This window comes from Cebidichthys violaceus, unplaced genomic scaffold (assembly GCF_023349555.1).
Source record: "Cebidichthys violaceus isolate CVI_PGR_0920_01 unplaced genomic scaffold, fCebVio1.0.p SCAF_4, whole genome shotgun sequence".
Taxonomy (NCBI): Eukaryota; Metazoa; Chordata; class Actinopteri; order Perciformes; family Stichaeidae; genus Cebidichthys; species Cebidichthys violaceus.
In genome coordinates, this window is record NW_027176594.1 from 507,501 (window position 1) to 526,643 (window position 19,143).

Genomic DNA, 19,143 nt, shown 5'->3' on the forward strand with positions numbered 1-19,143 from the left:
TGTGGGGGGTGGGGGGGGTGCACGGGGGGAGCGGGTTTGTGTCGAGCCCGGAGCGGGTGGGAGCGGAGGTTAGCATGCTAGCTAGCGAGCTAGCTGCCGTTTGCGAGCTAGCTAGCCGCCGTTAGCGGGCTGCCGCTGCTTCGTCATTAGCCAGTCTGGGACGCCGGGGATGCTGCTGCCGAAGAGGATGAGAGGAGGGCCAGTAATAGTAACGGTACCGTTACCATTACCGGTACCGTTACCATTATTGTCCTCCTCATCCCCCTCCCCCCGCCCTCCTCCACCACAATGGTAACGGTACCGTGCGTTACACCGTTACCATTACTGTAACGGTACCGTCCGTCTGGCCTCGGCCCATCTCCGTGATGAACGACACCCCCCCTCCCCAAAAAAAACCCCCTCCCCGTTTCCCCCCCCACCTCTCTTCGCCTCACCCTCCCTCCCTCCTCCTCCTCCACCACCACCGGTCTCCCACCCCTTCAAATAACCCGATAAATCCCCCGGAGTTGTTTCATTACAGACATTAAAATAACACCACGGCTCCTCCGTCAGGTTAGCCAAGCCAAGCTAAGCTAACCAGCCTCCCAGCCAGGCAGCTAGCAGGCTAACATTAGCGGTAGCATCATCTGGCTAGTTCTCTTCCTCCATCCTCCGAGCCATCACAGGCCATCACAGGCTTATACAACCGTCCATTTCATACCGGGAGCCGGTTTATTTAGATTTTTTTTATCACTGCTAACAGCGACTAGTCGGAACGAAAGAATCACATCCAGACATTTATTCTCCTCTACTCGCCCATTTAATATATATATATATATATATATATATATATATATATATATATATATATATATTTTTATATATATATATATATATATATATATATATATATATATACCGGAGCACGCCAAAGCGGATGTTGTTATGTAACTAAGATAATGACACCACACACACACACACGCCCTTGAAAACAAAAGCTGTTGTTTCAGTGTTTGTTTTGTTTGTGGTGCGGTGCGGGACCCGAGGTTGTGGAGCCGAAAGGGCCGCAGCTCTGAACCGGCTTCTGAAATAAACAACGGCTGCTGCTGCTGTCAGCCATTGTTTTTGTTGTCATTGGAGGGCTCGCTTTTTTTTTGTTTCCCAGCCTCTTGGATCTTTCCTTTTGATGGTGTCTCGCTGTGCAAGTGAAGGAACACAGCGTCTTCAGCGTCTTTGTAGCTTGTTGCCGAGATAGATAAATAGATAAATGGTTACATGGTTAGGTAGATAGACAGACAGACAGACAGACAGACAGACAGACAGACAGACAGACAGACAGACAGACAGACAGGTATAGGTAGATAGACAGATGGATGGATAGATACTTTATTAATCCTGCAAGGAGAAATTGAATCGCTACAGCAGCAATTATAATACAGGTAAGCAATCAAAGTAACAGAGTAAAAAATAAAAAAGACATTGAGTATAAAAATGCACAATATATACAATGAAATAGAATAATATTAAATGAAGTAACTAAACAGTACTGCAAAGATTTAGACAACAGAGTGGCGGTGTCATAGTCTTGTGATTGATTTGTCCAGAGGTGATTTATTATGAAGTCTTATTGCAGTGGAATGTTCTCCTGTATCGGTGCTTGTGACAGCGGAGCAGGAGGAGTCTGTCCCTGCAGTCGGTGGTGGAGAGGGTGGTCCAGGTTATCCATTATGGATAATAGTGTCCTCCTCTCCAAATGCCAAATAAGGATTCATTGGTCATGATCGGAAATGTGATCATTAATCCCCAAATGTAGTGAATTTGTTCAGGAAAGGCTAACCTCGAGGAGATGGATGAAGTGCTGTGGGGTGGCAGTTTGACCCGGACGTTGTTTTATTCTTGCAGTTCTTGTAGAATGCTGGTTGGAGTGGAACATGACCGGTGACAGGATGTAAAGCGCTCTGTGATTACAGTAGAGTCAACGTCGTTGTCGTTGCACAGAGTAGTAAAGTAATGAAACAACCAAAATGCAGTTTAGCGTCCGACCAGAAGTGCAAAACGGCAGTAAAGTGCATCTGTAATGTACACACTGATGGTAACATCAGATAAATGTAATAGACAGTAAGGGGTAGACATGCATTACAACGTTTCAAAAACACGTCATCGTGAAGTAGGGCTTGGCTCGACATAAAAGCTGACAAAATGTACATTTTGGGTTTTCACGTATTTAAGCGTTTCATGTAATTCATAAGTGTAGAAGATATTTCATTGTTTTGAACCTCTTTGCGCACATTTGGCCTATTGTGATGTATGTCAATATTGAAAAAAATCTATTATGAAGATGAATATGCGATACTGATTTGAGCCGTATTAGAGAGCGTTTTCAGGACAGGTGAGATGTAGTTTAATAGATTTTTTTTTTTAATCTTTATCACAACATGTACTGTACATGTGTAATCCTTTCAGACAGAAGGAGATAGTTCAATTCAAGTCTTCTAAAGTAACAGAAAGATACACTTAAGATGAACTAAAACCTTATTTATCTAAAGGGGAAATTGTTGAGCAGCTGTTAAAGTACAAAGTAGGAAAACATCCCAAAAAACCCCCCAGATATAGTTTTGTTTCCTCCCTTATTAATGATCTTTATTGTTTATATTTGCCCTCTGCCTACATCGTGACACACGTCTGATATATACTGTTCATTGTGTATGAATATTCAGCGTCACACATACTACCCCACAGCCCTGAAGTAAGTTTCAATAATGAGTGTTTTGAAGTTTTTTTTGGTTCGACAGCCGGAAACACAGCAATAACAAAAGAAGGAATATCAACGACCACATATACGAGGAGCTGCTTCTGGTTATTAAGAGGCCAAAACGGAACCCGTTTGTGAATCATCGTGTTGCTTTGGTTCACAACCTAAAGCTCATTTCACCTCCGCTGCTGTTTCCTGTAAAATAGTCCCCGGTTACATTTCGGCCACAAACGATTCCAGCGCTTTTGGTCCGCAGCCTGAGTCCAGTAGTGGGAAGTCAAAGTGGAAACGCACTGTCCATTTTTTTTTGAGACAGTGGTTCCCAGACTTGAGTCCATAGGTCTCCAACAGAGCGATAAGTTGGACGCATGTACGTCACATTCCTGCTGCTACTTCACAGTGAAGGCGGGGATCAGGTGTGAAGCAATAGGCGCTCTCCATCGAGCAAATTCAGGAGCCATTGATGTGATCTTTAAGAACTGATCTCGATGGGGTTTTAGCAGAGCTCGTGGACCAACAGCTGCTGTAACAGAGGGCTGTTGGATGCTCGTGTGTGTGTGTGTGTGTGTGTGTGTGTGTGTGTGTGTGTGTGTTTGTTTGCATGTATGAAATATAACGCGTCGCTGGAGGAAACGATGTCATGTTGCAAATTTGTCCAGGTCCATGCAGCCGTTGTGCTATTGTGTCTGTGCTTGGGTAAAGTTTAAGGGCAGAGCTTCACTTCCACTCAGAGAGGAAGTGATGGTCAACACTACTACATTAAATATGTACTGTATGTATAATATTAATATATACACAATGTACCAATCGCTCGATTTGTTTGATTAAACCCCAAAATATGTGATTTACTGTCGTACATGAAAAAGAAAAGCGACCAATCGTCTCATTCAAGAGGCTGAAACCAGCAAGTGTTGGTATTTTTGTTTTCAAAATAAAAGGATCGAGAGAAGGAGTTAGTGAGGAAGAGTGGAAAAGGAGGGAGGGAGGGAGGTACCAGACTTATGAGGAAGGAGAAGCCATGCGGAGTGATACGTTGTTGTGGATGGAGGGTGAGAAAGAAGGAAGGAACGAGAAGAAGAGTTACAAAAAAAGTTGAGGTAAAGGAGTGATGAGAGAAGGAAGGAAAGAGGGAGTGAGAGGAGTTAGTGTGGTGGGGATGGAATGAAGGAAGGAAGGACGGACGGAGAAGAAGAAGAGGAGAAAAAGTTGGGGGAGAAGTAGTTGGGGAAGGAAGAAGGAGGGAGACTAGAAGAAAGGAAGAAACAAAGGAAGGGGAGGAGGCGATGTTAGGGGGGGAATCGTGTGAGGGGGCAAGGAATTGGAGAAGGAGAGAGGCAGGTAAGGGAAGTAAAGTAGGGGCCTGCGGGAGGGAGCTTCATCAATTCTTTGAGGAAAGAGTGATCGAGGGTTGAGGAGGTAAAAAACAGTTAGGGAAGGACTGATGAGAGAATGAAGGAAAGGGGGAGGCAAGAGGGAGGGAGAGGAGCTGTTAAGGACGGAAGGGAACAGAGGCTGTAAGGATGGAGAAGAGGTGAACAAGTTGGAGAAGAAGTAGTTAGGAAAGGGTCGATGTAAGGAAGGAGGTAGGAGGGAACAGAGGAAGGGGAAGAGGAGGTGAGTGAGGGGGCAGGGAGTGTGAAAGGTAGGAAAAGTAGGGCGGGAGGCAAAGAGGGAAGGAGGTTACAAGAGGAGTTAGGGAAATACTGATGGAGACAAGGAGGGAAAGAAACGCAGGGGACAAAGGAAGGAGAAAGTGTGAGGAGGCAAGGAGCAAGGAGGTAAGGAGACAGGAAGTGTGTCCAAGGCTCTGAACAATAAGTGGCGGCCTGCTGTGTGAAGGAAACTATCCACTGACCCGCTCTGTGTTGTTTTGTTTTCTGCCCTCTCTCCTTTCTCTGCCTCCGTTTCCTTCCAGGCTGACTCACCGCTGGAGCGCCTGAACACAGAAGAAGAAGAAGAAGAAGAAGAAGAAGAAGAAGAAGAAGAAGAAGTGTGAGAGGGCGAGGGAGTGAGGAAAAGAAACAGAGTAAGAGAGGGAAGGAGGGAGGGACAGAAAGAGGGGAGTAAAAAACAAAGAAAAACAGAGGTGAGGAGGAGGTGAGGAGAAAGTCAGGTTGGGTCGGCGGGGCGAGAGGAGGAAAGAGAAAGTGATTGTGGGAAAGAGAGAGAGAGAGAGAAGGATAGAGAGACATTGTGGGGAACAACAGAACAGATCTGAGGTCAGGTGAGAGGAGGCGCAGGTAGGTTGTAGGGCGGCGGTCAGACGGACGGCTGACTGAGCTTCAGCCGAACAACAAGCGCCCCGTCACCGTCACCGTCACCACACTGGGAGAACTGGGAGAACCGGTGACGAGGAGAAGCCACCATGAGCGACCAGAACGTCGTCAAGGAAGGCTGGGTCCAGAAAAGAGGTGAGGAGGTTTCATGTGTTCATCGGAAAAAAAGGGCAACGAGTTATTTTTTCATATTAAAAAAAATGTAAATAATCGTATTAATCCTCCTCAAAAAAAGACACTTAATATTTGTGAATCGGTTCCTTTTTTTTTTTTTTTTAGATTTGCATCTTCAAAAGGAACCAGTGTAGGCAGCTTAGGAAAAACAAGTGCAGACAGAAACACATGTACGAGCCAAGAAGTGATACAAAGTCAGACCGAAGTTATTGGATTATATTAGAAACAAAGTATTCTCATACGATGTTCTAAGCCAACTATAGGAGTCTGATATCTGCCCACCGCCTGTTTATGCACAACAGTAAATGTCTAAAATTAGGACGCTTGGTTGTCACCATGCGATAATGAAGAATTGTCCGTCTTGGTGGAGAACTGGCAGCAGAACGGAGAAAAAAATAGTCCGCCGGCCGAGACTGAGCTGCAACTAACTACTCTTTTTATTTTACGTCAATCGTTGATCAGTCAATAACGTGACGTGAAATCAGAGCGTGAACACGAGACAGACGATGGCTGACCGGCTCCTGGAAGGTCGCTTCTCCTTTCTGCAGCTCTTACACAGAGGAAGCTGATTCATTGCAAACCCGGCGGTTGGATTGAGACACGGCCGATGAGCTCTGGTCCTCTCTGGCCTCCGTTGGGATGAGTTCACGCGTCTCTGTGCGTCTGGCCCGGCTTTAGGTTTCCAGCCACAGGCGGAAACTGCTGTTCTCTTTCGTTCCTCTGATTGACCTGTTTTTAGCTGACTCGTTGGTTTGGCGTCCAGGTTGGAGGATGCGTGTCGCGTTGCAGCTGATGAGGGAATCGAACCTGAGGCCGCTAAATGTCTTTAAATGTATGGTTTGATTCATGAAAAACAACGAGCCTTTATTATTTTAGACTGGTCCCAATTTAACACGTTAAACGTTACTTTGTCATTTCTGCAGATCGAGCACTTGAAACGAAGCGTAAATAATAAGTATACTACTCTGTATATGTGGAGAGTTAACAGGCGTCGTGTTCTGTTTTTTACCTTTTTCAAGGTTCCCACAGCGGCTTTAATAAAATAAGAAACATGCACCAGAATAATGCATTTACATGCTGAAACATTGGAGGGATCCAGTAGCCTGATTTTACAATAAATAGACATTTTATATTGACATTAAAATGATCTAAGATTTGCTTCAATGGACTCGTGACTTTGTTAATCGACAGTTAAACCTTAAACATGATAAGAAAGCAAAATGATTTTCCAAAGATTGAATTGAAACTTTTCCCATTTCTGAGCAGCTCTTCCTTTTCCTTTTGTGCGTTGCATTCTGGGACAAGAGCATGAATAATTTACTTGGGATACATAATTCATTTAGTAAACGTATCGACACACATGGTGTGGAATCGAAACAGTTTTAGGTTCGACGAAGTATCAAAAAAAAATGTTTTGGAAGACGATTACCAACCCTTCAATTCAGTTCAATGAAATCACTGTTTCAGAATTTCGAAGTCGTCTGAAAACGGAAACGGCAACAACAACAACAACAACACCGCCTGCCTTCGGTGACTGGCTGTGTTGACGTTGAAAACGAGCACAGAGCGGGCTAGAGCGGACCGGGACCAGGCCCGGGTCCTGACGTTAGAGAAAGAGCTTTGCTTTCCCTGCTCCACGCTTAAACACAAGATGAAGGACCCCCCCCCCCCCCCCCCCACTCCCCCCCCCCCTGCTTCTTTGGTGTGCTGGAAACACGGGCCGTCCTCGGTCAGATAAAAGATGTGTTTTTATCACGGCGCAGTGTGAACGTGGCCTAAACCACCCGGGTCGGTTTGAAGAACAGCCCCTCCAAACAATGGTTGTTTACCTGCCAGACGGCGAGCAGAGCGGGCTGCAGCCCAGTCTGAGCTGCACTTGGCTGGTGTGTTATTTCCCACAGTGATTTAGTGTGTGTGTGTGTGTGTGTGTGTGTGGGGCTGCCAGGCAGGGGGAAGTTTCTCTGTGGCACTATGAGCTTACAGAGGATGACCTAACACTCTGGTTCCTTCCTCTCCGGCCCCCACAAGTCCCTGTTTTGTTTAGTGCACCTCTGTGTGCTCTTATAATTCAGTGCTTAGTGGCCGTCCCGGTGAAAACGGCCCCGATCGGCTCTCCGGGCCGTTTTTAAGTTCAAAGCGCACAGTTCACACGCAGTTCAGGGCGGTTTGTAAACGGTGGAACCACAAACCGTCATAAAGGTTGAACGTGGAGCAACGTTCTTGTTCTTTGAATCGCAGGGTTCATGTTGGTGGAGACTGGAGTTTGTTTAACCGGTTTCACTTTCTTTGTATTCACAACCGGACGGATCTGTTTCTGCTAAATGAGCCTCAGTGACTGTGATTAAGTAAATGGTAGGTTCGGGGTCACGACAGAGCGCTTTAACGTGACGCACTTCCTGTTGGGCGGGACGTAACACAGCGAGGAATCAATTTAAATATAAATATATATTAAAGAATGTAACGTTTTGTTTTGTTTTTAACACGCTGCTGATGGATCGGTACTCAGTGTCGGCCGATACGCAAGTTCATTGTATCGGGGACTCTACTTCTCTCTTGATTTATTCCCTCAGTAAACATTGTAAACATGAGTTTATGGTCTCAATCTCTAGTTTACAGTCTTCTTCAATACAGCATGATGTTCATTTAGTACATTATGCTCCATTTAGAGTCAAACAGACCATAAAGCAGGGGATGATTTAGGGGCGGGGCTTACTGTGATTGACAGGTCTCTGTCTACCAGAGACGTAATGTAAATACGATGCTCTATAAGTGGACCTTTTTCTGTGACAAACCAATTTACGATAATTGATAAATCATCCTTCACCTCCCCCTCTTATATTTATCCCCTTTATTCAGTAACTATCTTGGTAAAAGCTTTAATTTGTAACCTTTAGGCATTACACATTATTAATAGCAATTTTGATAATTGGTTTCAGGGTAAAAAAGCTTTTTGAATAGAACGATGTGTTGCTCTTCTCTGTTGTACATCCTTGTAAACTGAAGATCTCTCGCGCTTTTGGCATTTTTCACAATTTCGAATTGATTTAATCAAATAATCTTTGACGGACGTGTTGACGTCGGAGGAACGGATCACTAGCAGCCTTTCATTTCTACGTTTACTTGCGGCTCCAATCATTTGGTCACATAGGTGTGACTGCATGTTGACTTTCTCTTCCTCTGCTGCTCACCAGCTTTTAAGCAAAACTGACTTTGTCCCATTTCTGCTTCCTCGTCACACTGTTGGCTCTGAAGCTGTGCGATTTATCGGCCGGGTGAGAATAGTGAGCAGAGCTTTGTCAGAGTTCGGTCTGTTGGAAAGATGCCGAGGCCTTTGATCGCTGATGCAAACACGCTTTGGTTCCAGCGCCGGCTTCTTCTTCTTCTTCTTCTTCTTCTTCTTCTTCTTCTTCTTCTTCTTCGTTAGCTCTGGTGCTAATGTGACTCTGTGAGACGTCAACGCTCACAACCGTCATGGCTTTCCTCTTCAGCTGGAAGTTCAGGTTTCCCGCGCTTCGAGGTGAAACTGTCCTGGAAAATGATTTCAACATTTTCCTGTTTTCCTTCCGCTGAGAGTGAACTACAGCACATTGCCGTCTGAAAGGGTTTAGTTATGTTCAGGATCATATTAACGTTCATATTGTTGCGCTCGGTTATGTTGTGTGAACGCACCACCACATCACGTTGCTGTTTTCATCCCGTTTGAAACGGTTGAAAAATGTAAAATCTGTTAGCAAAAGTTGCTAACAGAGAACAAGTTTGCTAACGTTGACGCATGCTTGCTAGCTTGTTTTGCCTGTAAAGGTTTGTGGTTCAACGCTATGAGCAATGGCTCCTGATGTGTGTCGGGGGCGTTTCACAGAGAGTCGGACGACAATGAATGAGAAGCCGATGTCAAAGCGATGAACAGGAGACCAAAACGTTGGCTAAATACTGGCTTTGCTAGCATTGCTCAGCTTCAAACGTAGCATTGTTGAAGTAAAATGGACCATGATGTGACATTAAATGGTTTGTAGCGGAAGCTCACACTGGGTGTAAAGAGCCTCATTAAAGACTCAACTATTACTAGTAAAGGAGCTAAAGACTGGTGTGATGAACAGTGAGCTAACTCCACTCTAACTTTGAATCAATTTGTCATAATTTATTAGCCAGTTTATTAGCTACTCAGAGATTCTTTCCTCGATAAGTTATAGCCATATTCTTTTAAATCTGACTTCCACAAAGAGGAATATATAGTTTGTACGGCGTGATCCCTATCTGTCATACGGCTGAATCGTCACTGAAGATGTCCTAAACAAGTCCTGGAATATATATATATACATATATATACAGTCACTGCTGATTCCTCTTAGAATTAAAGTGATTGTGACGCAAGAAGCCCAGACTCCGCTGCCTCCAGCTGTAAACACATGTGAGCGCAGCAGGATGTAACCTGTTGGTGTCACCTTCCCCCCCCCCCCCCCCACAGGTGAGTACATCAAGAACTGGCGACCGCGCTACTTTCTGCTGAAGACGGACGGCTCTTTCATCGGCTACAAGGACAAACCGCAGGACTCCGACCTGGCCTACCCGCTCAACAACTTCTCCGTAGCAAGTAAGACGCCGCGAGCAGAGGAGGGCCCCTCGGGCGCATAGTTCATATACGCTGAAGGAAGAAATATGTTCACAACGCCTGTACATCGATCTCTCTCTCTCTGTGTGTGTGTGTGTGTGTGTGTGTGTGTGTGTGTGTGTGTGTGACTTTTCCAGAATGTCAGCTGATGAAGACGGAGCGGCCCAAGCCAAACACCTTCATCATCCGCTGCCTGCAGTGGACCACGGTCATCGAGAGGACGTTTCACGTCGACACTCCTGATGAGAGGTGAGCCGTCCGTCTCCTCCTCCTCCTCCTCCTCCTCCTCCTCAGCTGTCTGTTGTTGTTGTTTTTTTTAAATCTGGCTACATTTAACACGGGCAGAAATAAAGGCGATCTAGCTGATAAAAATAAATAAGATCTTAAAATATCCGGGAAACTACTGGCTTCTGTTATTTCTGAGATGATGATGATGAAGGAGAAATCACCAGCCCATCGATCATTACTATTTTCAGAGTCAAAGGATTCTAAATAAAGAATAATCTATAAATGCGTGTCCTCACCCGAAACCCATTTAATCATTTTAGGTTTACACTCACAAAGAAATTTGCCTTTTTGGTGAATAACAGTAAACATAGTGGGAGAAAATAAAAGATAAAAGCAAATACTGTAATCAGTCAACATACAGTGTCTGTGTTTAACAGTCTGGACGCCATGTTCTGAAGGCTTCTCGTTCCACAACACAATGTGTGTGTGTGTGTGTGTGTGTGTGTGTGTGTGTGTGTGTGTGTGTGTGTGTGTGTGTGTGTGTGTGTGTGTGTGTAGATGTATAGATCAGCACGTTAGGAGGGAGGATGTCTTGTGTCCGGTCGGACCCTCCATTGACTCTCACGTCTCACTCTTCATTTCATTCAGACGATTGAAGACTTGCTGTCAGTTTTAGAAAAGCTGCTGGAAAAACAATGAACCGAAAGTGCTGCTGCCTGCTGGTGTTTTAACCTGTTGTTGTTGTTGTTGATGTTGATGTTGTTGTTGTTGTGGTGACCTGCAGGGACGAGTGGGGCCGAAGCCATCCAGATGGTAGCCGAGTCTCTGGCCAAACAGGAGGAGGAGGGCATCCTGAGCAGCCCCCACCTCCCAGATCGAGAACGTCAACGAGGAGGAGATGGACACCTCCATCGGCCACTACAAACGAAAGGTGACGGTGCGAAGCCGAGCCGGGGGGGGGGGGCCTCCTAGCTCGCGAAGCCTGTTTGAAAAAAGTGAGTTGCCGGTTTCTTCACGCCATCCCTCTCTGTTTCTGTGTGCAGACAATGAATGACTTTGACTATCTGAAGCTTCTGGGCAAAGGCACTTTTGGGAAAGTCATTCTGGTGAGGGAGACAGGCCAGTGGCACCTACTACGCCATGAAGATCCTCAAGAAGGAAGTCATCATAGCCAAGGTCCCGTTGATCTTTAGCACATTTGATGTATTTTGTTGTCTGTAAAGCATGTTTCTTTGCTCCCTGGATTGAAATGAAAGCTGCTTTAGAAAGATCCAACAGGACTGTATGTGGAAAAACATCATTAGTAACCTTCAGTGTCAAACATTTGGCATGTAGCTGTTAGGTCTAGGGTGTCCATGTTTAGGAAGATCAGTTTGTTTGATGTTGGCGAGGCGTTCACACGCCCTCCCTACCAATCTCATCCTCAACCTTTTGTCTCCCGACTAATCACCGTCTCCTTCATCCTTTTTCTTTTTCTTTTTTTTCCATCACAGGATGAAGTCGCTCACACACTCACAGAAAGCAGAGTATTAAAAAACACTCGGCATCCATTCCTAACCGTGAGTATCAGCAGGTAGATTGCGTGAAAATGATTGCGTTGGAATAAATAACTATGAAGAGAAGCGGTCGGGCCCGTCGGCCTCCCTTTGACGAACGTCGTATGTAAAGAAAGAAGGATGCGCTGAATCCAGACCACCGAGCTGCTTGTTTAAAGAATGTGAATATGTTGTGTTGCAGTCTCTGAAGTACTCGTTCCAGACGAAGGATCGGCTGTGCTTTGTAATGGAGTACGTCAACGGAGGAGAGGTGAGACATCAAGGACTCTCCTTTAAAAAAAGACAATGGTTCAGATGTTCCGTCTTATTCCGACGTGGAAGTTATTTCAAGAGTTCTCGAAGAGCGATGACGGCGGGGATTCAAAGAGCTTCGCTGCTCTCATTGTGGGACTGGGAGTGTCTGTCTGTCGGTGACGGCATCGATTTATAAATTCCAAAAATATATTCATTAATTTATTCACGCCTGAGACACTTTAATGTCTTACAAACTGTTCTGAAATCGGTGTACTAAACCTGAGATATGTTATTTGTGTATTTAGATACAAAGATGAACTGAACTGGTTCTATATTGTATGTTTGAAATAATCACACACACACACACACACCCACACACACACAGTCGTCTTTACCGATCGGAGAGTCCAAAACTGATGGCGCTCCGGAGACGTCTGTGGTTGTTTGAACTTGTTTTTTTATTTCTTTTTTCTCTGCAGCTGTTTTTCCATTTGTCAAGAGAAAGAGTATTTTCGGAGGACCGCACTCGTTTCTACGGCGCCGAGATCGTCTCCGCTCTGGACTACCTACATTCTGCCAAGATCGTCTACCGGGACCTGAAGGTAAGCTCTGGGTTTTACCGTTATCGGTTGATAACCCCCCCCCACCCCCCACCCAGACCACGTGTTCTTAAGTCCCCTCTCGTCCTCTTTCTTCAGCTGGAGAACCTCATGTTGGACAAAGACGGACACATCAAGATCACAGACTTTGGCCTCTGCAAAGAAGGCATCACCGACACTGCCACCATGAAGAACCTTCTGTGGGACACCAGAGTACCTGGCTCCTGAGGTGAGCGGTCCACACCAGCTAGAGTCAGGCTCATTTGGAAAACAGCGTTTTCTTCGTCACCGAGCAGGAAAAAACCCGCCGGGGCTCAAGTTGTGGAAGTACCAGAACGTGTTGTTCCTCTAATGGCGGCCGAATGTTTTCTTCGCAGCAAAGTAGAATGTCAGCCGCTACTTTCACTTCTTCTAATGTGGCTCTTTGTGGACATTTTGAGCGTTATTTTGCCATTAAGAGGATGTGAAAGCGGGATATGTCAAGGGCAGAAATACACGGTGAGTTCAAATGCGTCGGACGTCTGAGAGGACTACTTTCATGCTTTTAGGCTGTGCAGAATTCCTCTTTTCAAATATTTAGTGCGAGAGGTTTGTTTTGTGTGCGATGGTTCAACCACACTGACACAGATCCAGATTTAAAATAGGAACATCTTCAGTGTCCCCCCCCCCCCCCCCCCCCCCCCCCCCCCCCCCGTTTCCTAGCTTCTAGCCGTAGATTTAACAGAAATACCGGCGACGCCCCGGGTTAAGTCGTGCTTGTGCGTCGTCAGGTGCTGGAGGACAACGACTACGGGCGGGCGGTGGACTGGTGGGGTTTGGGCGTGGTGACGTACGAGATGATGTGCGGGCCGCCCTGCCGTTCTACAACCAGGACCACGAGAAGCTGTTCGAGCTCATCCTCATGGAGGAGATCAAGTTCCCGCGAACCCTGTCGGCCGACGCCAAGTCGTTGCTGTCGGGGCTGCTCATCAAGGACCCCCAACAAACGGTACACACACACACACACACACACACACACACACACACACACACACACACACACACACACACACACATAAATAATGAGGAAATGATGAGACTGAGGTTACGCGTCAGACGTTGTTCACTGCGACAGACGCGGTTGACCTCCGTAACGCATGGGCGTGGCCAGACTTTTTGAGTGGGGGGGGTGGGTAGCGTGTGGGCGGGGCCCTGATGGATCACCTGCAGAGACAATGACGCGATCCCCCCGCTGGATTGCCTAGTGTATGAGGTCAATTTAAAAAAAGGCAATGAATGAAATTATGAACTGAATATATCGAGACCCAAGTTTAAAAGCAAATTAAATTAGAGGCAGGATTTAGCGACCCCAGATTTTAAACCGGCGTCACGAGTGTGTCTCCTATAAAGGAACCGTCGTCCGTCGTGTGTTTCTGTAACGGGAGTGAGAGCGACACCTCGTCAGGGTTCAGAGCGCTTCTTTTAGCCGACTCAACTGTCATCTACTCCCTCCTCTCCGGCTCCTCACTCCAGCTCCCCGAGGGACCCCGAGTTGTTCCCACGCCCCGATTGGACACATAATCCATCCTGCTCAGATTTTTAAAAATACTACATCCGCACCATGCACTCGTACACAGATGTGAACATGAGACGGTGTAGCTGGAGGAACTCCACCACCCTCTGTGGCTCCTTTTCACTTTTCAGGATCCCGTTTGTTATTCACAGGACAGTCGGTCCTTTACGTCCCAGAACTACGCCGATCATTTCGATGCTTAAACACGTTAACTTATATACATGTTATATATATATAGATATATATATCTATATCTAGAACATATATCCCTCTTCTGATTGTCCCGGAGGCGTTTGAAAAGAGGCTACTGCAGCTTCACAGAGCGAACTCGTTCACCCCGCCGAGTTATTTTGGGATCCGTAGCAGGTGGGATATTCTGGGTCCATTGATGGAGACTTTGTAAGAGCAGCGTTTTGATGTCTGACTTTCGACGTCTTCTTCTTCTTCTTCTTCTTCTTCTTCTTCTTCTTCTTCTTCTCCTCCTCCTCTTTTGTGACAGGCTGGGCGGCGGACCGGATGACGCTAAGGAGATCATGCGACACAGTTTCTTTAACGCGGTCGACTGGCAGGACGTCTACGACAAGAAGGTGAGAGCAGGGATTTGAGCCGCTGAGACGTCGTCCAATAATTTCATTTATTCAAACGGCGTACCGGAGACAGTCTGGTGTCAGGGTTACCCGCGTTTTACTTATTTCTTTATTTTTTTTTTACAAAAGACGCCTGGCTGGGATGTGTTGAGTCCAAAATAGAACAGAAAAGAACAAAATTACCTCATTTTAACAACATAAAGCAGCACAAACAACACCAGGTCCCTCTTCTCACACACACACACACACACACACACACACACACACACACACACACACACACACACACTCGACTGTGAGCGTCTCATGAATGTAGTCATTCACTGCTTTCACCCAGCTTTATTACACACTGCACCTTATTGAGTCGCATATGGTTTCTTTTAGTGTTTTTACTTTTAAGTCATGATTATGAGTCAAAAGTCCAAGAACTCTGACTTGGCGCTGAAGTACTCAGACAATTACCACACTGTAGAAATACTGTGTTACGAGTAAAAAGTCAATCAAAATGTACTTTTAAAGCACCAAAAGTAAAAGAAGTCATCATGCAGAATGGCTCATATCAGTATGATCTGTATTATATTATTATATTATAACTGGTGGAGCTCATTTACCAAATGTACATGCTGCCGGTAAAATAATATAACAATTCATTTGTTGATCATATTTTTATTATTTATCCGATTCTGCAAAGTAACGATAAGTCTCAAATAAAAGTATAAAATAGAAAAAAGAAGAAGTATCTTAAAATTGTACTTAAACCTTGTAGGATTCCCCCCCCCCCCCCCCCCCCCCAAAAAAAAAAACAAACAAACAATGTACAGACAAAAATAATGTTTACAAACCGCAACTGACAAATCCTGCTCATCGTACCTTTTTTAAAGCACAATACTTGAATACATGTCCTCGGTTACTTTCCACCACGGGCACCAAAAAACACAAGAGGTGCCTGAACAAGTAGAAACCGATGTAACCGCAGTAGTCACGGTAACAAAACCCTCTCAGAGACAATGCTGGCGCTCATTTAATGGCCTCACACGACCAGCTCGGCGATCACACGCCACTCACACTTGTCACCTTCTACTTCCTGTCTCGTTCCAGCTGGTCCCGCCTTTCCAGCCCCAGGTCAGCTCGGAAACGGACACGCGCTACTTCGACGAGGAGTTCACAGCACAGACCATCACCATCACTCCGCCGGAGAAATGTAAGCCCGCCTTTTGAACCCACAGACGGGCTTTTATGCCAACCGGGAGCCGGATCCAAGGCGGGAACCTGCATGACACAAATGTACGTATTCAGGTGTTTCCGGTGGTTTTAAACGTTTGATGTCCTCCGTCTCTCTGCAGATGACGAGGACGGGATGGACGCGGCGGACAACGAGCGAAGGCCTCATTTCCCACAGTTCTCCTACTCAGCCAGCGGGCGGGAGTGAGCGCTCCGGGCCCAGCCAGCAAGTATCGTCCCCATTCGTGGCCATTCTGAGGAAAACACGTAGCCATTTTAGGAAAACGACAAAAAAAAAAAAATACCAGTCTCCCCTCTTTTTCTCCTTCTCTGCCTCCTCACAGACGGGGAGAAGTCTTTTTAGGGACTTTAAAAGAGGTTTTTTGCACAGTGGGATAGACCTCCAGCCGGTCTCCCCACACTAAAAAATAAGTCTCCTACATTTTCAGCGCTATTTACTGCAGAAGGCAATGTTTTTGTTATTTATTTTTTCCATCAGTATTAAGTTGTCGACCCGGGTTGCGTTCATTTTTTTGTGTTTTTCTTTTTTTTTTCTGCCCCTTTTTTTTCTTCTTCTTCTTCTTCTTCTTCTTCTTCTTCTTCTTCTTCATTTTTTGACTTTTTGCACTTGGTTTGGAAGAGCCGTTTTAGGGAACAAAAAACCAAAAATGTTGCCTTACGTGTGCAGATGTTTCGTATCATACCGACAGGGTGTTTTGGTTTGGTTTTTTTCTGGGCGGGGGGGGGGGGGGGGTTCGGGGTTGTGAGTCATTCTTAGTTGAGAATAAGTGCATGGCTCGTGGTTCACTCAGAAAAAAATAAAACTACAAAAAAAAACAAAAACATTTTTCTTTCTCATACATTTGCCATGGCGGGCGCACATTCCCCCAATCCCATGGCAATGAGGTCACCGTCTACAGGAAGAAGGAAGGACCAGTCTGTGTCCATTCCTCTCATCGTCGCCAGTCGCTCCTATCTTTTTTCAACCCATGTGTTGTTTGTTTTCTCTCTCTCCTCTCTCTCTCTCCTCGCTCTTCACTTCTACGTTTCGTCCCTTTTTTTTTTAATTTATTTTTTTTTAATTTTGAAACAGGAAAACACTAAACTGCCAGAAACTGCACAGTTCACTCAGGCGCCACAGAGCACAACCGCGTTCAAACTCAGCTAACCGCTCCAGCTTTCCACAGCCGGCAAAGGGGAACGAGGCCTTTCTCTGCTTTCTCACCGCTCCTCCTCTCCTCCTCCCTCCTCCTCCTCCTCCTCCTCCCTCCTTCCTCTCTCTTCACCTCCCGCTCTTTGTTTCCTCATCGTAGCTGTAGGACTAGTGGAATGGGTGTTTACACAGGGACATGTGACTTAATGTATGTATGTACTGTATGTATGTGGGACATGGGGGTCAACTTTATGCTGTCATAGCACACACACACACACACACACACACACACACATATGTATGTGTATATATATAATATATAATGAGCATAATATATATATATATATATATATATATATACACACATGTATATATATGTATATATGTATATATATATATATATGTATATATGTGTATATATATATATATATATATATATATATATATATATATATATATATACACACATGTGTGTATATGTACACACACGCATTTACACTGATCAGACTGAAGTCGTCAGTTTGCTCCAAACAAAACCTACTTTGGTGGTTTCTTGAAGACTCGCTGACACTACAGGTGTGTGTGTGTTTATAAGCGGGTCACAGCCAGCACACACACACACACACACACACACACACACAGAGAGGCCGTTTTTCTGAGAGGCGTTCAGTTGTCCGTCTGAACACGTGGTTATCCACAGTGACTCCTCGAGCAGCACGCAGACAGTAAGTTGTACTGCGGATGTGTTCTGGGAGTTTCCGTGTCGGGGTGGAGAAGTGAACAGGAAGTGTTCCCCCTCTGTCCTCTTGTTGCATGTGTGCATCTGTCGTTCCTCCTGCTGAGACCTGACGGGGCGTTTCTGGACTCTCGAGTGAGTTTGTTGGCTGGATAACGTGTTGTGGGAGGAGTTTGACGGTTTTTTTTTTGTTGGGGGGGGGGGGTAGGTTTTCTTCCGCTTTCTTGACGAGATCATCGATACCTCTCTGTCGTCCGCTGGAGCCTGGAGGTGATTAGCTTAGCTTAGCTTAGCTTAGCTTAGCTTAGCTTAGCAGAAAAGACTGACAGCAGGGGGTAACGGCTAACCCCGGCTCTGAGTTCAGCAAAATCCATCCACCAACTCCTCTAAACGCTGATCGATTAACACCGCAGAGCTGAACTCAAATGGAGTTCGTGCTCGAAGTATATTTAGTCTAATCGGGTCAGTTCAGGTCCTGTTGCACAGTGTTGCTGCATTCTGGAGGAAAGTCGCTTGTTGCCCGTTGGATTCGGTCCGCACAGGTCTGAAGCGTTGGACCCGGGAGCCTTTAGACCCAGACTACTGAGTGAGTCCTGCCCTCTAGTGGTCTGAGAGAAAACCTGGGAAACCTTCAAACATCCCAACACGATGAACTCACTGTGTAGATAAAACAACGAAATAAATGTGACCTTTATGGTTGTTGTTTTTTTGGGAGGGGGGGGGGGGGGGGTTGCGTATCGACACTTTCACCAAAAACACGCCAATGGGATTTTGTTTCTGGAGAATTCTGCCCACTTTAATCTGCTCTCAGTCGACACTCTTCAGGGTTCCTGCAACACATCCCGAGACTGGAGGAAGAACCTCCAGGTCTTACAAAGATGTTTGCAGTTGCTAAAGATTTTTTTTTTTTTTGGGGGGGGGGGGGGGGGTCATTGTTTCCTTGAAAGTTCATGCGCACACGTGACGAGAGGAAGGAAACGTACCGAACATATCAAAGTCCTCGTGACATTTATGGCGACTTGTGTGGGAACCCTGACCACACACACACACACACACACACACACGCGCAGATACAAGACTGTTGTTACACGATAGATCAGAGCGAAGTAAAATGTACTTTATCACACTAACAGAAACGAGGCTTCCAGCTCCAGACGCAGGGCTTCTGTCCTGTCAGTATTATGAGATACATTTACACACACACACACACACACACACACACACACACACACACACACACACACACACACACACACACACACACGTACGTTTTTAAACCTGAACTGAGGGTGTCAATACATCACTAATCATGTCACAGATCACGAGAGAACTGAGCCGTGAGACACTCATGTATGAAGACTGTGAGGACTGCCAGAAGAAAAAGTCGAGTCGCCCCAAACTTCTTGATGTAAATATGCAATGCCTTTTTTTTTTTTTTTTTTTTTTTTTCTTTCTTTTGGGTCATTTCGTGGCATCTTGACAGACAT

General features: G+C 45.6%; 1 protein-coding gene across 1 annotated transcript in view; it reads left to right on the forward strand.

Moving 5' to 3' along the window:
- The window catches only part of akt3b (v-akt murine thymoma viral oncogene homolog 3b), a 16,903-nt gene extending 447 nt beyond the window's left edge, over window positions 1-16,456 (forward strand). The window contains 18 exon segments of the mRNA XM_068727230.1: window positions 4,647-5,142; window positions 9,647-9,772; window positions 9,928-10,039; window positions 10,803-10,812; window positions 10,814-10,879; window positions 10,881-10,949; window positions 11,062-11,133; window positions 11,135-11,194; window positions 11,512-11,577; window positions 11,756-11,824; window positions 12,288-12,410; window positions 12,507-12,599; window positions 12,601-12,636; window positions 13,178-13,255; window positions 13,258-13,392; window positions 14,457-14,546; window positions 15,645-15,747; window positions 15,890-16,456. Of these exon segments, the coding sequence (XP_068583331.1) occupies window positions 5,097-5,142; window positions 9,647-9,772; window positions 9,928-10,039; window positions 10,803-10,812; window positions 10,814-10,879; window positions 10,881-10,949; window positions 11,062-11,133; window positions 11,135-11,194; window positions 11,512-11,577; window positions 11,756-11,824; window positions 12,288-12,410; window positions 12,507-12,599; window positions 12,601-12,636; window positions 13,178-13,255; window positions 13,258-13,392; window positions 14,457-14,546; window positions 15,645-15,747; window positions 15,890-15,975 (1,440 nt within the window). The 5' untranslated portion in view covers window positions 4,647-5,096 and the 3' untranslated portion in view covers window positions 15,976-16,456.
- Window positions 16,457-19,143: the final 2,687 nt, after the last annotated feature.